This window comes from Doryrhamphus excisus, chromosome 11, assembly GCF_030265055.1.
Source record: "Doryrhamphus excisus isolate RoL2022-K1 chromosome 11, RoL_Dexc_1.0, whole genome shotgun sequence".
Taxonomy (NCBI): domain Eukaryota; kingdom Metazoa; phylum Chordata; class Actinopteri; order Syngnathiformes; family Syngnathidae; genus Doryrhamphus; species Doryrhamphus excisus.
Genome location: NC_080476.1, coordinates 16,742,374 through 16,769,597, shown reverse-complemented (window position 1 = coordinate 16,769,597; position 27,224 = coordinate 16,742,374). Strand labels below are relative to the sequence as shown.

The following is a 27,224-nucleotide window of genomic DNA, read 5'->3' as shown; positions in this document are numbered from 1 at the left end:
TCGGCCACGGTCGGCTTCAGTAGAGGGGGGGCAGCCAAAGCACACACACATACACACACACAAGGAATCAGGCAGATAAAAAAAATACTGAAGCGAAAAATGAAACCGACCGAATAAGGCTTGTGACACATCCGTATCCGAGTGCATTTGACGCGTTGCCACGAAGCCCTTGGATGACACGGTCCACAGTGGAGGCATAGCGGTGTCATTGAGCAGGCAGGACACGTCAAGAGAAGGGAGGAAGAGAAAAAAAAAAGCTGACCGACAGCACTCAGCTTTTTAAATCGCCTCTGCCTGCATTTAAAACATCCTTCCAGGGACGACACCTTGCTGTCAAGCGGACGGAAGGTTCTCGACAAAAGAGGTCGGAGGTGGTGATCAGAAGGTGAAACATTTATATTCGACCGCAGCCAGCTAGCATGCTAAGCTAGGAGCTACCTTGCTATGGCTATTAACCTATATTAGCTAGTTAGCTACATTTTTTAACCGGTTGTCAACCTTTTCTTTGTCATCTCTCTTTGATCAAAAATGATTACTACATCTTTACGTTGCGTATTTAGCCCATGAAAGAGGAGAGTCTTGACAGCTGTCAAACAAGGTCGTACGTTTTTTTCAGTTATATCGCACACGTCATGATCGTTAGTATTTTAAAATGACTTCAATGTATTTCCTTTTTTTTTTTTTTTTAATGCATGGCGTGTCAGTTTGCGTCAAGGAAACGTCTCCAAAAAGCAGAATGTGTCGCCTCGTCAAAGCAGAGCTAGGAACTAAAGCAGCATATTGGCTGCCAGCAGCTCAGCTGTCCGTGGACAGGTTGGCAACGTCATGCGGTTATAATTAGCCGGAGATGTATAATGTTTGCTTAGCACACAAGCGTTAAAAAGATAGAATGTTCAGGGAAAAGATGGGCCCATTGGGCTGTGAGATGGTTATCACGTATCTAGAAATTCTATGAATGGGTAAAGCAAAACCGGTATAGAGATGTATAAGTCTGTAGTGACTGCTAACCGTGCATGCTGTGTGCTCTTTTCTCCATAGGACCAAACGATCACGGGATACTATTTGTGTGTGGGGGGAGCAAACAAATGGGGGATTACGGCTTTGGAGTCCTAGTTCAAAACAACACTGGCAACAAGTCCGCATTCCCGGTCCGGATCCACCCGCATCTGCAGCCCCCACACCACCACCAAAATGTGTCGCAGAGCCCTGCTGCGTTCATAAACAGCACCACAGCCGCGGGGAATGGCACCACGGCGAGCTCACCCTGGCTCTTCCCGGCCTCTGCCACCCACAGCAGCGTGCAGGACGAAATCATTGGGGGGCCTGACAAGCCCAAAGCACAGCAGCAAGAAATGCAAGAAACGCAAGAAAAGCAGCTCTCCCCCGGGAGTCACCAAGAGGGCGGAGGTGGCGGCGGCAGCATCATCATCTCAGAACTGGAGAAGAGCCGGTCGGAGGATGGCAAGACGGACAACGGCGCCCCCGACGCGGGGAAAGATAAGCAAATCCGCCTCGAGTCTCCTGTGCTGACAGGCTTTGATTACCAGGAGACACCTGGTCTCGGGGGCCCGGTTCAATCCAGTACCACGTCATCGTCACTCACTGGCTTCAACAACTGGTCGGCGGCCATCCCGCCGGCGCCGTCAACCATTATCAACGAGGACGTCAGCTTCTTCAACCCTGCCTCTGCCAGCAACGGGCCTCTGCTGTTCCAGAACTTCTCGCATCACGTCAGCCCGGGGTTCGGCGGAAACTTCTCCCCTCAAATAGGACCAGCCGGCACCCTCTCGCAGCACCACCCGGCACCCCCGCCGCACCCCCACTTCCAGCATCCACACAATCAACACCAGCAGCACCGGCGCTCGCCCGCCTCGCCGCACCCTCCTCCGCCCTTCCCACACAGGAATCCGGCCTTCAACCAGTTGCCGCATTTGTCCAACAGCCTGAGCAAGCCTCCGTCCCCCTGGGGGCCAGCGAGCTACCAGAGCCCCTCGCCTTCCCCGGGCTCCTCCACCTCCTGGAGTCCCGGAGGTGGTTACGGAAGCGGTGGGGGTGGCTGGGGTGGATCTCAGGGCCGAGATTATCGCAGAGGGCTCAATGGCGGTATGACCCCTATCAACTCTATCTCACCGCTGAAGAAGACCTTCCTGAACAACCACGTGGCCTCCCAGAAGTACCCTCGCAACAACCCCGGGGGCTTCAACCCCAAGTCTTGGATGGATGATGGAGTTGGACGCAGTGATAACATCTTCCCATTCCAGGTATGTCTAACCTTCATACGGCCCATCCATTTATCCATTATACATTTCCGGTAAAGCATAGGGATTATACATTTGACTTTAATGCCTTTCAATTACTACATTTTGAAGAATTAGGACAGTTGTAAGCTTTTACTCCTGAACTACTGCACACTCTACTGTCTTTGACCCCATAAGTCGGAGGAACTGGAAATTTCTCATACAGCTTTCGGGTGTTTAGCCGAATTGCAATGAAATTTGATACACATCTTTCAGGGGACTGACAATCCTGTAAAATTTGAGCAGTGTTGGTTGGGAAAATATGGCCGCCATCAACCAACCATTTTTGCATGGGCACGGCCGGTACTCGGCATTGACCCTTTGTCTACTATATTATTGTAAAGCTTTGATGATGTCTGTATTACATGTCACGTACGCTATGATGTTGTCCAAAGCATTTTGACCACAATCTATGAGGGATGGCACATACATGACAATTAAACAATAGCCCACCCCATTTAATGTTAATTTGCTACGGTAAAGGTGATATTGCTGTTATGTATAGACATTGGGAGATTAAATTAACAAGGCGATTCACACTTATAAGTAAGGTTTTTTTTGTGCTTCTTTTGGAGTCGCTTGCATTGCTTGTCCGTGATGATGACTAATGTGCTTGTGTCACTGCAACGTTGCAGTGTGCCACATATGCGAGCTGAGGGGGGGTTTATCAAGGATGCAGAGAAGGTTATAGAATAAAACCAGCGAGATCATACATTTTTTTTGTGAATATTTGTGTTTCACTCCTTTCACATGACAAAGTCTCAATATCATATTCCCAGAAATGGAGCCTAATGATTTTCTTTATTAATAAACAAGCATGAGTCTGTTATTAAGCAAGTCCACTCATTAAATTTTTATAGGAAAGACTTAAGAGTGCACAAATAATTGTAAAAAGGGTCTGATTAGAATTGACGGAAAAGGCGTAAAGAGAGCATGAAGAAAAATTCATTGTATTGATCTGCCATGGTGATTGATTGTGTAGGTCATTACAACGAGGGCGGGGCCTGGGGGATAATGCTCGCCATAGGCCCCAACCTCAGCCTCATGACCTCTCTAAGCACTGTACATAGCCATTGTTCCTTTTTGTCTTAATTTCCTGGTAGTGTTCTGTCAAAGTCAGGTATTTGAATTCATTTGAAATAAATATATATGCTCTTAAAGTGAGTGGACGATCACTTCATTCGTTGCCTTAGCTGCTGATGCCCTAACGGCTCCACTAATTGGCCTCAAAGACCACCATCTGTTGAGAGTTTAAGTTAATTTTATTCAAAAGTTTTACACATGCCAAAATTAAAAAAAATTGAAGCCTTAAAGTTGCCCTTGCAAGACTAAAACAACTGCTGTGAGACTTAAGATCAGTGAACATCTAAATTAGAACCTAAAGAACTGTGATGATAACCAAAGAGCCGGCAATGGACCTTATTGCAACGTAGCATTAGCTGGGTAGTCCAACAGCAAATACAATATGAGCTATGAACAATAAAACATTGGGTATGACGTGAGTATTTTGTGTATATATTTATATGGATACACTCCTGCTACAGTAGGTTACTTTTTTTGTTGTGGTGTTTGGGTCGCTTTTTTTCTTCAAGCGATAGATTGCATCTATTTCCTGTATGACTCAAGCCTGCCACAATAGCGTTAAAAGTCATACAACCGCATACAGCTTTGATGTTAAAAAAAAAAATCAACGCCTAGTGGGCCAGATTAAGATGCTTGGCGAACCTGATGTGGCCCCACAGTTTGCCCACCCCTAATCTACACACTAGATGCTGATCTTTAGAAGAAGTGTGATGATAACCACAGAACAGGTGCTGACCGGAAAATGGCCCGTATTTTTTTAATCCCCAGGTTGACCAGTTCTGACGTCTCAACATGTCCTTGCCTTGTTGATGTTATTGTGTTTATTTTTTATTTTTTATGAACAATAATATAAACTCCAATAATCCTGCATTCAACTTGACTCCTGACACAATGAACAATCTCGTCATGAAATCCCCTGTTGTAGTTTAAGCTAAAGCTACTCCCATCTGCAGTATGTGTGTCTCTCTTATGTGATGAATCAGATCAAGCAAAGTGGCATTGTCCTTCTGCCCTCTTCATAGCAAGGACACATGGAGGATGGGCACTAAATGACCTTACTGTGTGCGTGCGTGTGCAGAAGTGCTAGAAATTATGCAAGTCTAACCCACTTACAAACAACAATTGTGACACGCAATCTAGAGTTTTTCTCCAATAGATTGGTACCTTTTTGTAATTTAGTTCAATTACTGCAACGGAACATGAGCATGCGTTATTTATTTTAATAGAAGAATAGGACACCCAAGATATATTGGAGCCTACATTATTGAATTGGAAAATGTGCCATTGATATGATACATTTTTTATTTCCTCGATATAATTACTGAGGAATTGTTCACACCTTTAAATAAAGTCAAAATAAAGCTGTGTACTATGGGTAGTCATAATGCACTTATAATCAAAATAAAGTTGGAATATGCTGAGAAAAACCACAATTTCACAAAGAGAATGATGTAATTAAGTTTAAAAAAACAACACAATCTATTTGTGTGTCTGACCTGATAAAAATTGTGATTGTGTTGCTCAGACACAGTTGCTAGACATACATTGCACAAGGCAGCCACCAGTTTGGTAACCACTGTAGCATTTATCCAAGCACGTCTACATTAAATGGAAAACATGAGGAAGTGTCGCCACGCTACCTTGTTTTTCGTCTTGAGCCTTATGTAGTTTCCTTTTTAGCACTGACTGACACAGCACATTTAGGGCTCCCTCACACTGGGCCATGTCAACTGTGCCAAAACCTGGTCACTCACAGTGCTCTACAGGTCAGCTTATGTGTGCCAACAACACAGAATGACAGTAAATGTACTCATTGTGTTGCGTATTTTGACTTATTTTTATTACTCGAGGTGGTTGTATCATTAACTGGTCCATATAGAAACAAGACATTAGTTTTTGGATGATTTTTGTTTGTATATTTGTCCGTCTTTTTGTTGTGTTGTGGCTGTTTATCCCAAAGTAACAGGAAGAGCCATGCAGGGCACACCATGTTCCTGTACTGTAGCACAAGCTGCAGTATAAGCAGGCGATGCTGGTGTTATTAGAGCAGATTTAGTATTTGGGCTGGGCTGTGGGCCAGCGACACTCCTGCTAACTGCTATTAATGCAGCTAGTGCCAAGCTTTTACCCCACCACCCCGAAATGTGTGCGCTGTTGTTTAATGTCCTATATATTGTTGTCTTTTCGTGTCTCGCAGCACACACACTCCTTCCCAGAGAGCTGCTGTTGTGTCAGGTGTTGTGTACTGTAAGCCAAGACAGGATGTCGTCTTTAGAGAACCACCTGGTCAACTGTTGGTTAAAGCTTTGGCATCCTCACTGTAACTTTTGGACGTGGTGCAAATATAGTGTGCATTCATATGCATTTCATTCAAATGAGTGTTACAAAACATCGAGCTTCAACACATCAAACCTTATCATCCACTTGAAATGGCAGCATCACAACAACACAAGGGGCCCGGGGTTTGTTCCTATCGCCGTGGTGTTGTTTTCCACAGACGACCCGAAGCATCCTATTAGAAAAGTTAGCCAATTTGAGAGTGTATTTCATTATATGGGTTAAGGTTTGTAGCTTTTCATACAAGACACTGTGGAACTTTAATTTTATATCGTTTTGTATCATCATATCATGATACATCAAAAAAATATTGTGATCTAAATTGTCCATAGGTATGAATGTGAGTGTGAATGGTTGTTTGTCTATATGTGCCCTGTGATTGGCTGGCGACCAGACCAGGGTGTACCTCGCCTCTCGCCCGAAGACAGCTGGGATAGGCTCCAGCACAACACAAGGGGCCCGGGGTTTGTTCTTATCGCCGCGGTGTTGTTTGCCACGGATGACCCGAAGCATCCTATTAGAAAAGTTAGCCAATTTGAGAGTGTATTTCATTATATGGGTTAAGGTTTGTAGCTTTTCATACAAGACACTGTGGAACTTTAATTTTATATCGTTTTGTATCATCATATCATGATACATCAAAAAAATATTGTGATCTAAATTGTCCATAGGTATGAATGTGAGTGTGAATGGTTGTTTGTCTATATGTGCCCTGTGATTGGCTGGCGACCAGACCAGGGTGTACCTCGCCTCTCGCCCGAAGACAGCTGGGATAGGCTCCAGCACAACACAAGGGGCCCGGGGTTTGTTCTTATCGCCGCGGTGTTGTTTGCCACAGACGACCCGAAGCATCCTATTAGAAAAGTTAGGCAATTTGAGAGTGTATTTCATTATATGGGTTAAGGTTTGTAGCTTTTCATACAAGACTCTGCGGAACTTTAATTTTATATTGTTTTGTATCATCATATCGTGATACATCCCAACAATATTGTACCCCGCTTCTGGCCCGAAGACAGCTGGGATAGGCTCCAGCACCCCGGCGACCCTTGTGAGGAAAAAGCGGTAGAAAATGAATGAATGAATGAATGATAAGGTCCATATCACCCAACCCTACTCTCCTTCTATGAAAGCCTGACCCAGTAGATGCCAGGTACTTTCTGAAGTTGAGTAAAGGACACTGTCCACTATATGAGGAAACTCACTCAATTCACTTGGCTGTGAAGCTCTGTCTGAAAACGGAGGTGCTACATTTTTATCAAGCACACATCCTGGTTGTTTTCATTCCATTCCACTTCACATGGAGTCATTTCACCAATTAGATGTTCATTTCACTGCAGACCTCACTTGATTGAAACAGGATAATGTTGAATGTTTAAAAAAAAAAAAAAAAAAGCTTCATTCATTAGAGATAGCTTTTCATCCTTTATCCATGACATGCACATGCAAATTCCCTTGCACATCTACGAGCACTAATTCTGACTGAGCCATTAAGCTGCAGAAGGCCCGAGGTTTCAGTCATTACCCCTGGTCTTTGTCACGTTGGTGCTAAATGAGGGAAATGTTTTTAGACTAATGAGGGGCCTGAGCCGGGCTGCACACAGCTCATACTGTAGCTCTGGCTCATACGGCTTCATTGCGCCCTTCTCACACCCTTGACAGAAGCAGTACATGTGTGTGCACATGCCTATGGCTGCACGGGCCCTCATTAGTCCCCGCCATATCTACACATGTGTCCGAACAAAGCAACAGAAGACAAAGCAGTGTCTATGTGGAAGTGTCTCTATTTATTTCAGCAGCTTGCATACAATGAAGTGAGTTCAGCCTAATCCCTGAGTAATCCCCAAAGCAGAGGAAGGTTTCTGTTTCTCCATTACATGCACAACAATTACCAGCACTCGGCTAACAATTGTTAATAAGTTGTTTTTGACAGTTGAGGTGTTAAATATCCTAGGAGGGCTTTGAAATATTTTGGCCCGCTGCAGCCATATTCACAGGCATCAAAAGCCCAACCTGCTTCCCCTTCCTGCCCCCCTGGTAAGGCAGGCAGGGAGAAAAGACCTTTTCTCTTTTTTCCTTTTCTCCATCATCCTCTTCTTTTCATCTGCCCTTTTGCCTTCTCTGTTTTGGGCTTCCTTTCTCTCCTTGTTGTTGAGGATGTGATTAAAAACACAATAAGAACGAGTGAAATGGACAATTTCCCGCCAATTTAAATGTAGATGTAGAGGTCAAAATCTTTGTATTGTTTCTCCCTGTTATCCTTTTATCCCTATGTTAGTTATTTACCTTTTCATACAGCCTCCATCTTTCACTATAAATCCAGGTGACATGAAAGGACAATGTTGGAATGACTTATCCGTAGCATGCTCTATTGAATAGTATATTACAGTACACGATATGTTTTAGTAAGTTTGCCTACAAGTGCAGCCAGCTAGCATACAGCATCAATCGGCACCATCATCAAAAGTACATATTACTATTACTTTAATATTAAAAATGTTATAATTCAGTCAGGGATGCACGGCGGTCGTGTGGTTAGCGCGCAGACCTCACAGCTAGGAGACCCGGGTTCAATTCCACCCTCGGCCATCTCTGTGTGGAGTTTGCATTGGCGACTCCGGTTTCCTCCCACGTTCCAAAAACATGCTCCAAATTGTCCATAGGTATGAATGTGAGTGTGAATGGTTGTTTGTCTATATGTGCCCTGTGATTGGCTGGCGACCAGTCCAGGGTGTACCCCGCTTCTCGCCCGATTACAGCTGGGATAGGCTCCAGCACCCCCGCAGACTAAGTTCAGTTTAATTTTCAGTCCCACTACTCAAGTTTAAAACTTGCTGTTAATAATAAAAAAAAAGTGTACCAAATAGTTTTAAAACTGTAAAATATTAAACCAGGACTTCAGCTCCCTGGGCTCTGCCAGGTGCTTTACCCTTGGACCTCACCCAAAAAGCTTGCTCACTCAGTTTAAACACTTGCTGTTCTTGCTATGGAAAAAACTGACATCAAGTGTTGGCAGCTCTGTGTACTTCATATTATGGCTGGTCAGTGTATATTATTTACTCTTATTTCTGAGTATAGTGGCTCACGTTATATACTCATCTCCAGAGAATACTTGGCATCTTGAGTTTTCTAGGGAACATGAAGTCCTTCATTTGTACAAATGCATATTAAAATAATAATAAATACCTTTATGAACAATACTTAATTGTGTTTGTTGATGTCACTCGTTTTTTTTTTTTCTCGTCAAAGTTGAAATATAGTATTTAGCAACTTTTGCTTAAACTTGCTTTAGTGGCACTTGTTGTAATAAAGACATCCACTGCAACACATGGTGGAATCGGTCTTTGAGATCACCACTTGTAATAAATGTTGCTTGTATTTGTTTGCACCCGGTGACTAATGTAGGCATGGCGTCTATTACAGATGCATTCTTCCACATTGGTGAAGCGTCTTTTGGACAGAGATCCTGCAAAATTGCGGCATCAGAGTCACAACAGTAGCTGCGGAATTTATTCACCTGCTTTTATACATAACCTGATATTGTCGTAACTGAATGCTTTCACACAGCGACACGGCATCAGATAATCATCACATGTGTGACGGCGTCATCATCAAACAGCAACAATTGCATTCAACACAACAGTGCAGGCGAAGCATGTGCTGGGTGTTAATTTACACTTACCTTACAACATCTTCACCTCTATAAAAAGGAGACCTCTTATGCTTTGTTCACTTTTCTGAGATATAAATGTAGGTAGAATGTTGTATTCTTGTGTTCAGATAATTTTGTAAGGTTTGCGCATTTGGAAGTGAGCCCTGAAAAAACGCTCGGTTTCTGAAGGCGTGGTAAAACCGCCCCTTTTGTGATGTCACAGAGGGGTGGAATTCCTTATATGGGCGTATCTGTAATGAGCATATGGATAAATGCTCTGCCCTCCAAACAGTCAATACAAAGGGACAAAAAATGAGCATTACGGTCCCCTTTTAAAGCACTGAAGCTACCTCCGAAGGTGGACCATGGTCCGATTGACTTCACCACACCCACTTCATGTCAGAGCTGTATATTCAGAACAGTGGCACGGGAAAAAAGACCATGTCCCTTTTTCTCAGTGTGAGAAACGTTTGATGTTTATCCACACTTTCCGTTCCTAAGACGATAAATTATGGTCGTTATTGAATTTTATTGAACATGTGACCCCCCACATTCGAGTTCATGGTGTATCATTGTACTGTGTTAGCTATTGTTCTCCTGAAGTGGCTTTGCCCTCAAATTGTTTCCAATAGCCAGGGTGTGACTGACCTGTGTGATGCATGAATAAACGCACACTGAAGATGTTGAGCATTGAAGAATTGATTGTCTCGACAACATCCACGTTGACAAGTACAGCTTTTGTGTTAAGAGTATCTGGATTGTCAAGGCCAACCATTTCAGTGAAGCTTTGTGGACAAAAGTGTGGCCTATAATATTTCTTTTTTATATTCTCTTGGGTGTGTCGTATATGCAAGTGCTGATGTTAATACAAATTATACAACAATTGTAGTTTTACATGCAGAAAACAATATAAAATGGAGGATATAAATGATGAATGAGAGGGATTAATGAACGTCACTTTTACCTGGTTGGCTATTGACTCACTAGTGAGGACTGGAGAGGGAGGAGGTAAGGAGAATGCCACATGAAAGATAACCTTCTTGGCTGTAAATGTCTTGAATTTAATAATGTTTCTCACCTTCTTTATTGCTTGCATTTTTCTTTGGCTCCATGGTGGGTTATTTTGCATCTCTTTCTGCAGTGTTTCCATGTTTAATTTACTCCACTAAGTACTGATCACACTCCCTAGTGCTCCAGAGGACTTGTGAATACATAGGTCCGCGTTAACTGAGTGCAGGCAGTATGCAGCCCATATAAGGAAGCCTGGATTGCATTCACGTCAGTAGGACTCGGCGTTAGAACCCTTCAGAACACTTCAGTGCTCACTTCCCGAATGTGCAACTCTCATTATCTGATGCTTTGGTGTCGTTTAACACTAGACACTAGAATACGACATTGTAACAACATTTATAGGTCAGAAAAGTGGAAAAAAACATAATAGCCCCCTTTTTAAATACTACGCTGCTTACTTGAACTGGTTTACTAGTTCATGTGCATGTTCAAATGAAATAATACCATTACCATTATGACTTTGATTTTATCTCACTAATGTTTAATATTGGCTTGTGTTATGATGCAGTTGAAGTCAACCCTTCGTCCGTATTAGTCGTGACCAAACAGTCAAACCACCATGATGAAGCAATTTTAGTCACCACACTGAAAGAAGGCTCTGAGAGCACATGACTGAGGAAGCTTTTAAGACATTTCTGCTTTTCAGAGGACACTCATGATTGGGGCAGTGGCTGGAAAAAATGAAGAGACACAGGCAGCGAATGAGGCATTTTAATCATGTGATGTTTTGACATACCAAACATAGCAAATTGTACATAAATTGTGAAAGGAAGTAGCTGTCATGCTGTGTGGCTTTTCATGAGAGGGTGCAATATTAACAATTCATATACTGGACAGTGGCTCGCAAAAGCATACATTTTTATCCCAGTGTATATTCTTAGGGGACAATACTATAGAAATGAAATTTGAATATAACTACAACTATATAACTACATAAAGGAATTGGTGTACAGCTTGTATATCAGTATACCGTCTATCCACAAAATAATGGCTGTTGTCATCTGGAAAGGTTGCTTGGCCTTGATATGTTAGAAATCTCCCATACGGCTCATACTTTGCTTCACAAGGTCACCGTACATGTTGGAATTCATGTTCCCCTCATTGAACCGCAGCGCCCTAGTGCGGGCACCACTCATGCAGCCCGGACCATGACACTACCGCCACCATGCCTGACTGTAGTCAAGATGCAGTTAACTTGGTACTCACTTATGTCGCCGGATATTTAGACATGAATGGCTCTTGTCATTTTCAGTGGATATTAAATCTAAATTATTAGAGCCCTGTAGACATGAAATAACACCCCTATAGTCACCTTTACATTCGTATTACCCAATATAGTCGAGTAACTAAGCCATTGAAGACATTAATAAGACAAAATAAGTGTGCGTTGCTGTCATGTTCCCCAGGAGAGCTGAGTGACGGGCAGAAAATAGTTTTTTTTTTTTACTAGGGATTATTTTGCCTGTTGTGACATAATTCAGATCTGCAAAAAGGTCTGTTGTTGTCATCCCGTTTTTTAGTGCCGTTTGTGTCTCACCAAACATTACAGTAACATTACTGACATCTAGTGACCAGTGCAGAAAACTACATATCATTCACAGCGTCTTTGAATGAGTCTTCTGAATGTCTTGCATACAGCGGTGTGTAAAAGTGCTTGTCCCACACTGTAGAAAGTTTAATTTTAGAACTGAGTTGTGTTGTCATTGGCTAATATTTAAATTTGTAAATATTTGTAAAACACTCTGAAACATTTAAGTGTGACAAACATTCAAAAAATATGAAATAATGAAGGGGGCAAGAACTTTCTCACGCCACCGTATGTACATTTAGCCATAGGCAAAAAAATACACAATTTTGCAAATGCTTGCTGAGACGTGAGGGGTGTGCTCACCTTTTGTGAGCGCAGACTTGACTGAGAATGTGTGCACACATTGCATGGGTGTGTGTGTGTGTGTTTTCATGCATGCGCACCCAAAGAACAATTCCCAGTATGGTTGGTATGCCATAGTTTTATGTGACAAAAGCTATCGCCCAACAGCCGTCACGGCTCCTGCTTGTTTGTTTTGCTGCCAACCTAAGTACCACCTTCCAACGCAGAACAGTACACAAAAGATCTTAAAGATGAAATGACACACAAAAAGACTGGTCTGGTAGCTCCTTTGTCATTCCTGCAGATGACGTTAATGACACCTTTATATTCCAAATGAAGCCATGTAGCAGCTTGATGAGAATTTAAGCAACTTTTTTTCTGTATTCTCTTTAGGAACGCACCAGGTCGTTTGACAGCTTCAACATGAACACTCTGGAGAGCTCCCTGATTGACATCATGAGGGCTGAGCAGGACAACTTGAAAGGTAAACATAGCGCCTGTCACTTGTGCAAACGTTGTTCATGACATACATTACACAGAAGCAAACACCACGACATGACATTGTACTTTTTTAAAAAAATGCATACAGTGATAGCTATGACAAGCACAGATGGGAACTATGAGAGCGCTGACACTCACTTTGTCACTTTGACCCTGTGTGTCATCTTTAGTTGAAGTCCTTGTTTTTGTTGACTCTTTCTTTGGGTCAAAACCCAGATCGCTCTATTGTAATTTGGCAACGATCACACGCTAACTGACTTTAGTTATTGATTGCAAGAGAGCAGCCAATGCCAGTTATTGACTAAATGTTGTTATGCAACACAGCATAAATAGGTTACTGGATTGTGCATGCATGTCACATGTATTGTTTCATGTTCTAACTGACAGTAATTGCGTACAACCGGGGCATACAAGTATTGATTTTTTGGAGGCAGGGGGTGGAAATGCATGTCGGTAACAGTTTTGGTATTGATACTCTATTCTCAAGGCATTAGTGCAGTTGAAAGAGTTTCCTGGGAGGGTGGCATGTTAATTAATGCTTTATAGGCCATGAAACTTAAGCCTTAATCGTGTTTTCTGCTGGGTTGTCACTCTTGAATGGGAAGCTGTTTTTTTTTTCTAAGAAACTATATGCCTTAAGCTCAATTAACTTTTCTAATATTACGGAGATTACACAGTACAATAGAACCAAGGTGTAATTTACAGATAGGAAATAATGTGAAGTACTACTGAAGCGATGATAATGATTTTGACTACTTGAGAAAGTAGGAAGGAAAACATAGCTTTCCAGTTGATGCCAGCTTGTTTGGTCACTCCCTTATCAAACTTGTTGCCGTTTGACTTTTCTTGTTTACTCACTTGGCCTAGCTGTCACTGGTGGCAGCTAACTAGCTAGCTAGCATTATCCACCTATACGTGTACTGGACTCTAAACATGTGACATTTTGTTTTTAAGTAACTATCATTCTGATGCCGTCTAGTGGCGTTTTATCAATACTGTAAGGTTAAGATATGGTATAATGTTTTAAAAAAAAAAAGCCAAAGACAAAGCAAACAACACAATAAATTATTTTTTTTTTTTAGGTGATTTCTCAAGTTTTATTAACTTTTCCGAGAAAATATTGTATGTGTACCCCTTTTGTCCTGTAAGATTGTGTATTTTTACATAAGAAGAAAAGCCTGGTGTGTTTTGTAGCTCTAACAATGCCATAATAAATGAGCTCCACAAGTCATTCCCACCCCTTATTTATTTCAGCCTCATGCCCACTGTGCTCGGCCAGCTCCAGCTGTGTTCTTAATGTTGTGCTGTCAAAACTCCGTAAATCTTTCCTTAATAATTAATGTGAGAAGGCTACTTTGCTGCGTTTTGGTGCGTTTGCTCAAAGCCATGGTGCTGCCGATAGCATGCTTTTTTGTGTCTGTTTTTTTGTGAGTGATCTTTAAGGAATAATGCACTTTTGGGGGGAATTTTGTCCATCATCTACAATCTAAAGATATAAAAACAGATAAAAAGCAGCAGCTAAGAATGCACATAATGGGGAGACAAGTACTGTTTCCGTATAATGTGTCATATTAACCAAGCTACAGCAACATTGCTATTATCATTGTTATGCTGATTGAACTGCATTACATTACAGTGGAATTTCCATTTGTTGGGCTAATAAACACATATCTTATATTAATGGAATATTGACACTTTGCCACACCACACCGGCTAGCTACTAGCAGGTTAGCGACAAACTTCACCACACAATAGCTCAGAATTCCTCAGGCTACATCTTGGAGCAGTCGCTACCACTGATGTGTTTTGTTTTTGAGTTTGGAAAAGTTAATGCTAGGTGTCGGTGTTTGTTTCCGTGTTGCTATTTCCAGTCATGCTCAAAGTACCAAAAAGGACCAAAAAGTACGACGTAATACTGTATAATGTATTATCATGAATTCACCTGTTGCAACATGGGTACAGCATGTACATAAAACCATAAAACCGTGTTGTAGGGGTTTTTAATAGCGGTCATTGTTTGCGGTATAGGTGTGTCCCATTATACGCAGTAATGAGCTGCTTCTTTTTAACTATTCAGGAGATTTTGGAAAATGGGCAAAATTTTGGGCTAAAAAAAAAGTGCAGTTTTCTTTTAAGGGTATGATGCAGTTATGTTCACTTAGCATTGATAGCATCTTGCTGTAATATTATCTCTTGTTTGCTGGGAGGAAAGATCAATCCAACAAATCAGTTTCTCCTCTCATTTCACCCCATTTTCCTCTTATTTATCTTCAGGCATCTTTTATCAGATTGTCTGTTATGACAGTGCCTCTTTTCTTTGCTGCTTTCACATGATACATCACGCCAGATTCAGCCTCATATCCTCGTTGCCTGTTGCAGTCCATTCTGTAATTAACATCCAGGTTTTTACAATGTTTCTAACCCCTTGTGAGTCACTCACATATAAACTATTCAGTATTTGCCACATTTGCTGCATCATGCTCTCTCTGAGACCAACATGCAGTAGCAAATATAATAAATGTTACTGGCTTTTGTCATTTCAAGCCACCATTGTGGACAAAGGGCGAGAAATAAAAGCACAGGGCCCAGGCGAGACAAACTGTCGTCTGTAGTTGTGATTTTGAATTGCTTCCAGCATTGTCTTGACTGACAGAAAGGAACCTTCTGTTCTCCCACGCCACGCACATACAGTACACATACACAAGTATGTTTGTGGCCGCTTGTGCATGCGTGTTTTCCTCAACATTACTGAACATGTCAAGCTTGGCAGCACGCGAGGTGGGTTCACGCAACGGGCATGCCCACCCTGTTGACACTACCCCCCTCCAAGTGCTAGCATGCATACTTCGCATGAAAGATTCAAATCCAATTTGACAACTTGTGCTCACATGGATGTATTTAATTATGCAGTTCTGCAGTTTAGCCCGTGTTTGTAGTTCAACCTCGCCATGTTTGTGAAGAACATGCTCAAAAACGCATCGCGGTCCATCCTGTTTTTTTTTTTTGCTAATCTAGGTCTTGTTTCATGTGCTGCAACTCCTGCATACTGTGTCGTATCTGCACTGTGGGGGAGGGGCCTTCAGACGTCCATGTGACAGAGGCGTTGGAATGCACCAATCACAGGACGCTCGGTGTCCGTACAAACAATGGTTGTACTATTTCAGCTTTTTCATCTCATTATCCCCCCTTTGCGAGGCTTGCATAACTTTGAAGCTTGTTTGGCATCAAAACATGATTTTTTGTGTGTTGTTTATACAGGCTATGTGTGTGTATGTGTGTGTGTGAGAGAGAGAGATTGCAAGAGATGGCCCTGGCAAGCGGGACATGTGCGATAGGAAGCCCATAGTGAGAGATGCTCAGACGGGGAAATGGAGGTCGATGAGACCCAAACAAGTAGCCTCTAATGAGATTGATGTGGAGGCAACTCTTGGTTTGCTCGCAGCTGCCAAAGCCAAAGTGATATCACTCCTAATGAACTCCAACAGCCATATTTAAGATATATTCAAATGGCACCGCCCATCGACAAAAGAAAATTGAATAAATACGGTTGTCACCTACACTCTTGATTGGGTTGACCAAAACCCATCATGATTATTATGATTTTCTCGATTATGCAAAGTAGACGTGTCGCATAATTATTACTATTGCTAAACATGCTAGTTATTATTGGTAACCGTCACCTCGTAAAATAGGGTAGAAATAATCCACAAAATCAAACTACACTTCCTTAGTCCGACATGACAGATCACGCACTACTACCCAACATGGATGTCTAGTATGAAGAATGCGACTGCTTTCCTGCCAGTTATGGCATCTTACACAATACACATAAACAGAAAAATTGCAGTAAGAAAAACTTACTGCAATGACCCCTAGTCACAAATAATTAAGCTTTTGTGCAATCATTTCGACACTAGACTATTAAAATAAACAAGCACTAGTCGGGGCTGTCATGTTAAAAATATTACCATTGTGTGTCTCCCTGTGCAGGTCGTCTGGGGTTCCCCCATCCTGGCGGGGACAACCCACTGCCCCTCAATGGTACGTATCCTGATCGACTAGGAGTCAAATTTAATTGCCACTGTGCTTAAAGGTCCTACATTATAGTATTTTTCAACAATTTTAAATAAAAAAAATATATCAGTTTAAAAGTTATTTAACTCGGGCCATGCTAGGAATACGCCTTTTTGTATGTGTTCCTATTAATGCTACTAAGCTGTACACTTGTCCAATATAATAAATAGATGCCATATACTGTATCACATAACATTAAGAAGCGGGACAGGAGGACAACGCTCGTGTGGATATGTGAGCTACAGCGCTAACATGACTTAAGCGTTAATTTAGGTATGAATTCTGACTTCTGACACTAGAATTTGACTTGGAACGCGTCATAGGAATCAAACTCGATCATAACCAATCAACCAACTAACCAATCTTAACCAATGAATGTTGTATTTTGGTGTGTCTTTTATTCTGTTTACTTGCTTTATTCGACTTCATTGTGTCTTTGAGTATTTTGAAAAGCGCTATACAAATAAAATGTATTATTATTATAACAGGAGGATCACCTGTACTTCGTTAGCCTGCCAAAATCTCTGTGGAGATGATGATGACAACCCTTTGCACATTTTCAGTGCAAGTCATTTTTGTTGACATGCATCATTTTAATATTGTGATTATTCGTTGCTCTCTGGTCTCTGGGCCATGTAGTTTGTTCACAAGATGTGCAGGTCACATGGCTGGATCACATGGTCACGAGCTGTCATAGAGCCGTGAGACAGATGGTGCCAGCGGATATGCAGCACACATCTCGTTCGCTTGCTCTCACCCCCCCCCCTTCATCATCATCATCATCATCATCATGCAATTTTTTTTTGTCATCAGCATGCTTTTCCGTGTTTTGCAATCTTATTTTTCCTCATCTTTTTATAGAACTCTTTGGTCCATTTCAATCCCCCCCCCCCTCTTTGACCTTCCCCTCCAGAGTAATGTCCATCTGGGTTGGAAAGTTGACTGCGGGAGCTGGGGATTAGTGTTTGTGTGTACCGCGGCTTCTTCATCCTTTCTGTGTTGCCAGTCCTTTTATATTGCCGCTGCAATCTCTCACAATGTCTCCTGGACTACTTGTGAGGGCTGCTGGGAACAGATTGTGCTTTCAAATGGTGGCTGATAAGCACTCTTGTTTGCCCCCCCCCCCTCCCTTCCCATCTCTGTACAGGCAATGATCACAAATCTTAACTGTAACGGATACAGTAGAAACTTCTTGTACGAGAAGAAGAATTGCCTTGTACGACTTCATTTATCATTGTCCCATCATAAAACCAGTATAATAAATCACCGCCCTTGCAAATTTGATGATTTTTGGTGTTGGTTGAGGATGGGGGATTTGAACCTACAGTATAGATCGTGTTTTATGGTTCTATGGACTTACAGAATGGTGGAAAGTGAATGAAGTGAGGTTCCATGGGTGGTAATTTGGTAATTTCCAAGCAGGTGTTGAATTTCAGTTGCCTGTTTTTAAGTTGATGACATTTTGTCTTTGTTATGCACATTTGAACAGGAAGAGGTTATGATTTTTGATGACTTTTTAATGCTTTATCACTGAAATATTGCAGGCATTGTTGCATGATAAATGTGTGCCCAAACATGGTGGCTGCTGCTTTTGTGGAAATTCTAATGCATAATATAGTGGGCACCATCTCTCCGCTTGGTACGCTTATTGATGAAATGCATTGTGCGCTTTTCATAATCCCCACTCTTGTTTGATTTCACACGCAGCCAGGAGTTATAGCAGGAGACGAGGTAAAAACATGTCAAATTTTGTTCACATATGCATGCGATAATGTGATTGTTGGGACACTGTAGGTTGTTAGCATTTAGCAGAAATGTAGCACTATAGCTCAGCTGCACACACACACACTTACACGTTCCACAGTGCAGCACACAACACTGTAAGCTGAGGCTGAGGCTAACTCCCTGGCATAAATCTTTATAAAGCAGCTCAGGGCAGGTTGTATTGGAACAGGCATAGGCAAGGCAGGGCTTAACCCGTACAACGTGTGCACACATACTCACACATATACGCACGCAATCCTCTTGTAAAGCAACGCAGACCCTCACCGACAGGGAACTTGTGTTTTTTTTTGTGTAAACTTGCATGCTTGTTTAGTTTAGTTATCGTGTTTTTTTTTTTTCTTCACAATTTCGAACCGTTTGGCAGACGGTGAGGTCGAGGTTAGAGACGCAGCCAAATGTGGTGTATCAGATTAAGCGTTGTTTGTGCTCTCCTCAGGAAATAAATAAACCCTCATCCTCTACTTTTTTTACTTTCAGGCCATTCTTCCCTCTTCCCCATGGAGGATGGATTCCCTGATGACGAGCGTGGTGATCAGGGTCTCGCAGGCCTCGGCTCCCCACACTGCTTTCCACACCAGAATGGGGAGCGTGTGGAGCGCTACTCACGCAAGGTTTTTGTGGGAGGATTGCCCCCAGATATAGATGAAGGTACACACAAATTCATAATGTGACATGAACCCCTTAATGTGTATAAGAAATACATCTTGATGTTGCATGGCGGGTCAAAGAGACCGCTACGTCACAGTGAAAATACTGCAAAACACAAAACCGACTAGTCTTTTTATAGACTATATCTTTTTATATATTTATATCTTTTTATATAAATTATAACTTCATTCAAATATTAGTTCCTTTTTCTCCTATAGTTAGATATTTGTGTACAAATTTTGTACTAATTATTGGACTTTTTGCGTCTTAAAATGTATATTTGATCTTATTTCAATCATGTCAGGACTGTTGTTAAAATTATGAGATTATTGTATGAAACATTTTCTTAAATTATTACTATTAAGGATTTTTTTTTGTAATATTAAAGTAATATTTTGTAAAACAAATCCAATTTTTTTTGTAAAATTGTGATTCTCAGAATAGTAGTAGTGATTCTCTTGTAATTTTTTTTTTTAACATTATGACTTAATTACTTTACTACTTTTTTTTTCCTCCAAAAAGTTAACATTTTGTTACATGTAATGTTACATATTTACATTTAAAAATGTAAAAAAAATGTAAAAATTGCGACTTTAGTGTTATGATATTAGGCCTATTTTCTATAAAATTTATGTTTACTTGCGTAACATTTTTTGACTTGAATTCAATATTAGGATTCTTTTTCATGTAAAATATATATTTTTACGTTGGAATTATGACCTTATATTGATAATCAAACATTTTCCTTGTAAAACATATTGTGTATTTGTATTTATATTTTATATATATATATATATTCAAATGTAAAAATGATCACTTATGCTCTTGTGCCTATAATTTGATATGGTATACTATTATATATATATATATAGTTGACTATTTATATCTGTGTTTCAGTATGTATAACATATGATTGTAATTCTACTGTTTCTTTTTAGTGTGGGCTTTCACACAGTAAAAGAGTGAATCTTGAGTGGAATGTCCTTGCTTGAAAGAAAACATGCATTATTCATTCAGAAAAGCGCAGTAAAATGTAAAATAGGCCATTCCCGATAAGCCCTCCTTTTTGAAAAGCTGAACGTTAGTTTTCATTTGTTTTCTTTCAGATGAGATAACTGCCAGTTTTCGACGTTTTGGACACCTGTTTGTTGACTGGCCTCATAAAGCCGAGAGCAAGTCTTATTTCCCCCCTAAAGGTATACATACGCACGTTACCCCCCTTGTGTATGTAGAAAAGCCTTGACCTAAATGCAAGCGTTTCCTCGAGCAGGCTACGCCTTCCTGCTCTTCCAGGACGAGAGCTCCGTGCAGGCTTTGATTGATGCCTGCATCGAGGAGGATGGCAAGCTGTACCTGTGTGTGTCCAGTCCCACCATCAAAGACAAACCGGTTAGCATCCCTGCTTTTTGTTTCCTAATTAGCTTGACTTTTGTTGCAAAGTTCTACTTTCGATTGAGATCTCTGGAATTGGGTGTGCGACAGGTCCAGATCCGCCCGTGGAACTTGAACGACAGTGATTTTGTGATGGATGGATCGCAGCCCCTGGACCCCAGGAAAACTATTTTTGTTGGAGGGGTCCCTCGCCCGTTACGTGCAGGTAGGACACTTAAACTCCTGGTAATCGGAATTCATGTTTCCCGTTAATGAACCAAAGCTCCCCAGTGCCAGCAGCACTCATGCAATCATGCAACCCCAGTCCAGGATTAGCTACAATTACTATGCTTGTGTTAGCCAGCTATTCATTCATTCGTTCATTTTCTACCGCATTTTCACGGTGGATGCTGGAGCCTATCCCAGCTGTGCGGGGTACACCCTGGACTGGTCGCCAGCCAATCACAGGGCACAATTTTCCAATTTAACCTAGCATGTTTTTAGAATGTGAGAGGAAACCGGAGTACCCGGAGAAAACCCACGCATGCACAAGGAGAACATGCAAACTCTAGTGTGGAATTGCTCAGGTCTCCTAGCTGTGAGGCCTGCGTGTTAACCACTCGCCCACCGTGCGGCCCACCAGCTATTCATATTCTGTAATAATGACAATGGTTTGTTTATTTAGTTACATTGAAACACATGACATGGTACAATAGTGGTACTGGACCGCTAATTTAGGCTGTTCCTTCTATGACTGGATTTGATTCCTCCAAGGCTTCCTTTCTTTGATGGACAGAATTACTGGGCGCAGCCAAGGCCTTGAGGGGCTCCGCTTTTGTGGTTGCAGGACTGCTTTTTTGCAGACGATGTGGTCCAGCTGGCTTCATAGAGCAAAAAAATTCACATTTTCTAATTTCTCTGAAGAAATCTAGTTGTTCTAGTTCTGTGTGTTCCCTCGAACCCTGCTAACCTTTTAATCCATCTGTGTTGCTGGCTTAAAGCGCTCAGATCTGCTGACCTCATGAACTTAATGAATGTAAGGCTGAACGAGAGTGCGCAGGATTGGCTGACATCAGGAACGACGAGCACCTGTCGTCAAAAATGAAAAACAACAAGCAATGATAAATCATAAATTAAATATGAGACTAAAAACTATTATGAAAACAACAGTAAACATATGTTTTCCTGTTAATGACCTATATTAATATTCAAAAAAACTCCCTCACCAGCCATGAACCTCAGTGGCTGACACTGCTGCTGTTATTATTATGATTTTGCATCACTTTTTATTTTTTAATTTCACGTTTCCTATGCTTGTACCTTATCTCGCCCCCTGCAGTGGAGCTGGCCATGATCATGGACCGTCTGTACGGCGGTGTGTGCTATGCCGGCATCGACACAGACCCCGAGCTGAAGTACCCGAAAGGAGCAGGGCGGGTCGCCTTCTCTAATCAGCAGAGTTACATTGCTGCTATCAGTGCTCGCTTTGTGCAGCTGCAGCACGGAGAAATCGATAAACGGGTTCGTGGAAAGAAATGTGACCTCGGTCTTGCCTCACTTTGCTCTCATGTTTTCCTTTCGACTGTCTAGATTCTACTCGGCATTATTTCCTTTCTTAAAAAAAATGGTACAGAGAATAATGACAAAACATCAGCAGCCATACTAATCAATTACATGATTGATTGTATTATGGGAATTTTTGAGAATTGATTTATTGCATCTTCAAGTAGCCAAGTCAAAATGGAGTGCAGAGGCACTGTTGACACGGTCTTAGTGAGTTTACTGTAATGTCATGTTAGATTTCGGAACAACTCAATATGTTATTATTCCCTAATATATTCCTTATATAGACCTATTATGTATTATTTTTCCACTTTTCTGACCTAAAAATGTAGCTAAAATGTTGTATTCTCGTGTTAAACGATGCCAAAGTTTCATGTAACGAGGTTTGCGCATTTATTTGGGATGACTCAAAACGCTGGGTTTCAAAAGGCGTGGTTAAACTGCCCCTTTGTGATGTCACAATGTCAAGAGGTGACATCACAGTTAAGAAGCACTTTGGGCGTGTGGCCAATCAGAGTGGAGTGGGCATGCCCAGAAGGGGGTGGTGTGGGTGTAATAAATGAAAACAGATCGTTTTCGCCGGAAGCACAAATCAAAGGAAAAACAGCTGAATAGGTGTAGATTCTGGAAAATCTAAAAAAGTTTTCTGTGCTGGTTATTGCGTGTAGCTGCTCTGTAGGAGTCCACAACTCAATACAAAGCGTTGAAAAATTAGCATAATAGGTCCCGTTCAACATAAGTCCTAAAACATGAGTCGTTTAGCCTTTAATACATTTAATACATTATAGCTATTAGCATAACGATACAAAATATAATGCTAACATAAGGACACTTCATTGGAACTAGTGCTGCAAATTTTCCTAAAATATCCTAATTCCCTAACTCTCTGCTTTGCCTGCAGGTGGAAGTGAAGCCATACGTGCTGGATGACCAGCTGTGCGACGAGTGCCAGGGGACTCGCTGTGGCGGCAAGTTTGCGCCATTTTTCTGCGCCAACGTCACCTGCTTGCAGTACTACTGCGAGTACTGCTGGGCAGCCATCCACTCGCGCGCTGGACGGGAGTTCCACAAGCCGCTCGTGAAGGAAGGCGGCGACCGGCCTCGTCACATCTCGTTCCGCTGGAACTGAATGCCACGACGCCATGACGACGGCGCGGCGGCGGAGGGAAGCAGGAGGGCAAGGTAGTGCAGGAGTCACAAATCATTTTAACAAATAAATGCACTTTTCTGTTGCTGGTTCCTTTGTGCTCAACAACTATTTTTAAGTTAATATTTATATTTTCAAGAGAGAAAACAGGAATATATCAAAAGTATGTCCAGCAAGGAAAAAAAGTTGTTTTCATTTTGTTTTTTTTTTTTTTTTTTTTTTTTAAATATTGTCCCCAAAAATGCTTCTATAGGAACGTTGATGTGTTATGGTACTCTGCTATTCAATTGGCATGCTGTTCTTACTCTGTGGTTTTTTTTTTTGGGGTATGAAAACTCTCCCCCCGCCCTCAAGCAAAGAAAACTATTTTAAATTTGACGTTTTGATTTTGTAGCAGAGCTCTTATGAATTGAAAAAGATGTTTCTGAAGAAGAGTGCACTTATTTCAACAGCAGTATAGCAGACCCTTAGTTCATAACCAAAGCTGTTTTAATATCTTAGCATCACAGAAATAGAGAGAGGCCACACTCTTCTTGTTTTTTCCAGTCCCAACAGAAAAAAAAAATCTCATAATTTGTGGTTTCGATCTCCAAACTTGACATGCAAAAACTAATACCTCAAAAAAAAAAAAAAAAAAACTCAGCTGCTAACATTTTACCCGTGTTCTCTCCCTTTTTTGGGGGGTGGGTGGGTGGGCGGAGCTACGATGTCACTGGCACACTTCTGTACTTCGCTAGCTTCGTTGCCTCCATATGTTTTGTTTTGTATCTGTAATATGGTACCAGCGCAAGCAAGAGTGCATTATGGGAATGTATCGCAATGGGCGGGAGCCCCCCCAACCCCCCCCAAGCTAACCCGCTAATCCATGCGGGCCTCGTTATTAGATCTATTAGAGGTCACATCCTTCCACACTGGAATAGAAATATGAAAAACGATCTGGTTTAGTAGCCATTTTACCGTTTTTATGGGGCTACAACCACATTTAGAAAAGTACGTCACATGTTTAGCGGGGGTGGGAAACCATACGGATTTTTTGTTTTTTTGTTTTTACAAGAAAGCCTCATCCCACCCTTGCAATTTTTGAATTATTCTAGGCATTTTTTGTTAGCATAAATAAAAGTAGTAGTACCACTACTGCTTCTACTACTACACACTTTAGGTCCAGCAACCAAAGATGGCTGTGTAGTAGTAACTCATTTCCTGTTTGTAGTTGATTTAAAATAATAATAATAATAAATCAGCCCCCTTTTTATCCTGCCGTCAAAACCAAAGATTTGGCCTTAAAAATACAAACGGCAGTAAAATCGCATCAAAATATTCACTTCCTTCTCGCTATTTTCCAACATGACAAAATATAAAAGTGCACATTCACACGGTGAACATATTGCTTTCTAGGGTGCACTCACACTGGGCAAAGATTTGACTAGTGCCTGGACGTATCATCATCATCATCATCATCATCGTAGTATTATCAATGCATTCACTTCCTCCCGCCAGTAATGAATAACCTTGCACAGTAGAAATAAGGAAACCTTGCAGTAAATGTATTAGAAAGTGACGACTCCAACTCCCAATAAGTGCAGCAAGCACAGCGTGAGTGCCGAGCGTGATGTGATGGGCCTAGTGTGAGTGTGCCCCCCTCACCCCCCACCCCCAAAAAATTCCCCCCACTATAGATGTTTCCAACACTTTTGGGAACAATTGTTCAAAATGAGATGAAAATTATTTTATACATGGCCTGCTGATTTTTTGAAAGTGTTTTCTAGCTAAATTATTTTGTCATGCACATATAAAAATTTATTATGCACTCCTTTTCTAGATTTTTTTCTCTTTTTTTTTCACTTTTCCGACAGTCATTTTAGGCACATTTTTCACAGATGGGGAAACTCCTTTTTGCAATACCTCAATTTTTTCACATTGTGAAAGGTAGCTTTTGTACTTTTGTTACTGAGAGATCTGCATATATGGAAATGTTCATTTTAAAGAAGATTAAAAAAAAAATAGAGCTGAGTGATTTCAAGATATATAATATTATTTTCAATTATGCTTTTTATACATTTCAGTGCTGAGGACTCTTTAACAACCTTAAAAAAAATGTGTGTTGATGCGACTACTTCACAGAGAAGAGACCAAAGTGTATCCGCTCTTTTGGTCTTTCAGCTTTTCCTACACTTGATGTTTCCAGTCTAATCATAATAATAATAATAATAATAATAATATTAATAATAATAATAATAATAGCATGGCGAGAAATAACTAAAAAAAATGACAAAAAAAAGTGGTGATCTTAAAATTTGATGTGACTTAACAACTGCGAAAAATCTGACACTTAACGCTGAATCTCGTATCACAAGAATGGATGTTTGGTGTTTAGATATTTTAATATTTGATGAAAAAAAACGTATATAAATATATACATATATATATATTCTTGCCAACTAGCACCTATTGTAATCCTTAGCATGCATGGCGACAAAAAAAAAACACAAAAAAAACAGAAAATGAATTAGCTATGAAATAAACTGTTGTGATGTGCACCAAATGTTTCTCAGCTATTGTTAAGGATAACCTCCCCGTAATCCGTTGTGCCCCCATCTCTTCTCTCGCACCCCCATTGGCAGACCTCAGCGGGATGCACAAAACAGAAGCTATTAGCGTGAAAGTTAGGTTTTGTTTTTATGGTTTTTTTTTTGGCAGTGAAGCATCCTTCTAGAACACTGTTGGGGGAAAAAAAAACAACAACTAATAAAGACTTGATAAATCTTACACAGACCTACATGGAGGAAGGGGAGTTTTAAGACTTGAATGTGGTAAAAAAAAACTTAAAAATAAAGACAAAAAAATACAATGTTGCAAGTTAACTTTCAAGTTGTTATGTGCAATACTTCTTTTGAACCTTTTTCCAGATGAAAGACTCTTTGCAATGTAATTCTTTAAGAAAAAAAATGCCATTTTTAATTATTGCAGACATTTAATTAAAGAAGATGTTAATATGTTTTTTCACAAGTCATTTTCTACTGTTTAATGTAATCCTTTTCATGCTGGTGTTTGTAAAAAAAAAAACAGAAAAGAAATCCAACTATTTGTACTAATATAAATAATTGAAGTTATTTTTAAAACATTAAAAAAAAAGGTTTTTGTGCTCATTTTGCTTATATATATTTTTTTGGTTTATTTGAAGCTACTGTGATTGATTGCATTGTAATTATTAGGTCAACAATGTATTTAGCTGTTTATTGGTATATTTTTAATTGGAATGTATAATTGATTTTTATAATTTTGATCAGATTTTTTGTTCTATTTTTGAGGTGAAGCTTTTAATATGTTCAAAGTGTCTAGTTTTTACTAATTGCTATATTGTGCTCCACAATATATGGTTCACATTTTCTGAAGGAAAAGAAATATTTAAATATTTGTCTGTTAATGTTACTTAATGGCAAGATTTCAATAGTTTTTAACTGTGTATGGGAAGGTTGTTGTATTTATTAATAGCATTTTTTTACTTAAGATATCACCTTAATTTTTATTGTCATTTCACTTTATAAGTTCCTATTTTTGTATTTTCCTTTCTAATTAAGTTATGTAATACGGATATGTCCATATTTCTAGGAGTTGGTCTGTAGAAGTGCTAGTGAAAACAAAAAGAAAAATCTAATGTTATTTAATTGTTTGCGGCCAACTATTTATATAACAGTATGCATAATTTTAAAATATTTGTAATGTGAAATGTTGAATGAAATAAACCTTAACTGTGATGAAAATGTGTTGTGTGCTTATTTATATTACTTAATGTTTGTATTTTGTCTTATCAGTACCGTTTTATTGTGT

The 27,224-nt window shown here is 40.5% G+C and overlaps 1 protein-coding gene across 4 annotated transcripts; it reads left to right on the top strand.

Annotated features, from left to right (window-relative positions):
• On the top strand, positions 1-27,179 carry cpeb4b (cytoplasmic polyadenylation element binding protein 4b). 4 transcript variants are annotated; one of them, XM_058087108.1, is made up of 11 exons: positions 1-385; positions 1,039-2,261; positions 12,701-12,791; positions 16,799-16,849; positions 18,590-18,613; positions 19,145-19,315; positions 20,422-20,511; positions 20,586-20,704; positions 20,798-20,912; positions 22,026-22,207; positions 23,151-27,179. In XM_058087108.1, exons 2-11 carry the CDS (start codon positions 1,086-1,088, stop codon positions 23,376-23,378), a joined length of 2,247 nt encoding a protein of 748 aa, XP_057943091.1. In that variant the 5' UTR covers positions 1-385; positions 1,039-1,085; the 3' UTR covers positions 23,379-27,179. The 4 variants fall into 4 exon arrangements, with proteins under 4 accessions (XP_057943091.1, XP_057943093.1, XP_057943092.1 ...); XM_058087110.1 differs by lacking the exon at positions 16,799-16,849; XM_058087109.1 differs by lacking the exon at positions 18,590-18,613.
• Positions 27,180-27,224: the final 45 nt, after the last annotated feature.

Excerpts from the sequence above, each read along its gene's own strand:
- cpeb4b (XM_058087108.1), top strand. The coding sequence starts at position 1,086 with ATGGGGGATTACGGCTTTGGAGTCCTAGTTCAAAACAACACTGGCAAC. Across the intron at positions 18,614-19,144 it reads GAGTTATAGCAGGAGACGAG|GCCATTCTTCCCTCTTCCCC; the intron begins GTAAAAACATGT and ends TTTTACTTTCAG. Across the intron at positions 20,512-20,585 it reads GTCTTATTTCCCCCCTAAAG|GCTACGCCTTCCTGCTCTTC; the intron begins GTATACATACGC and ends TTCCTCGAGCAG.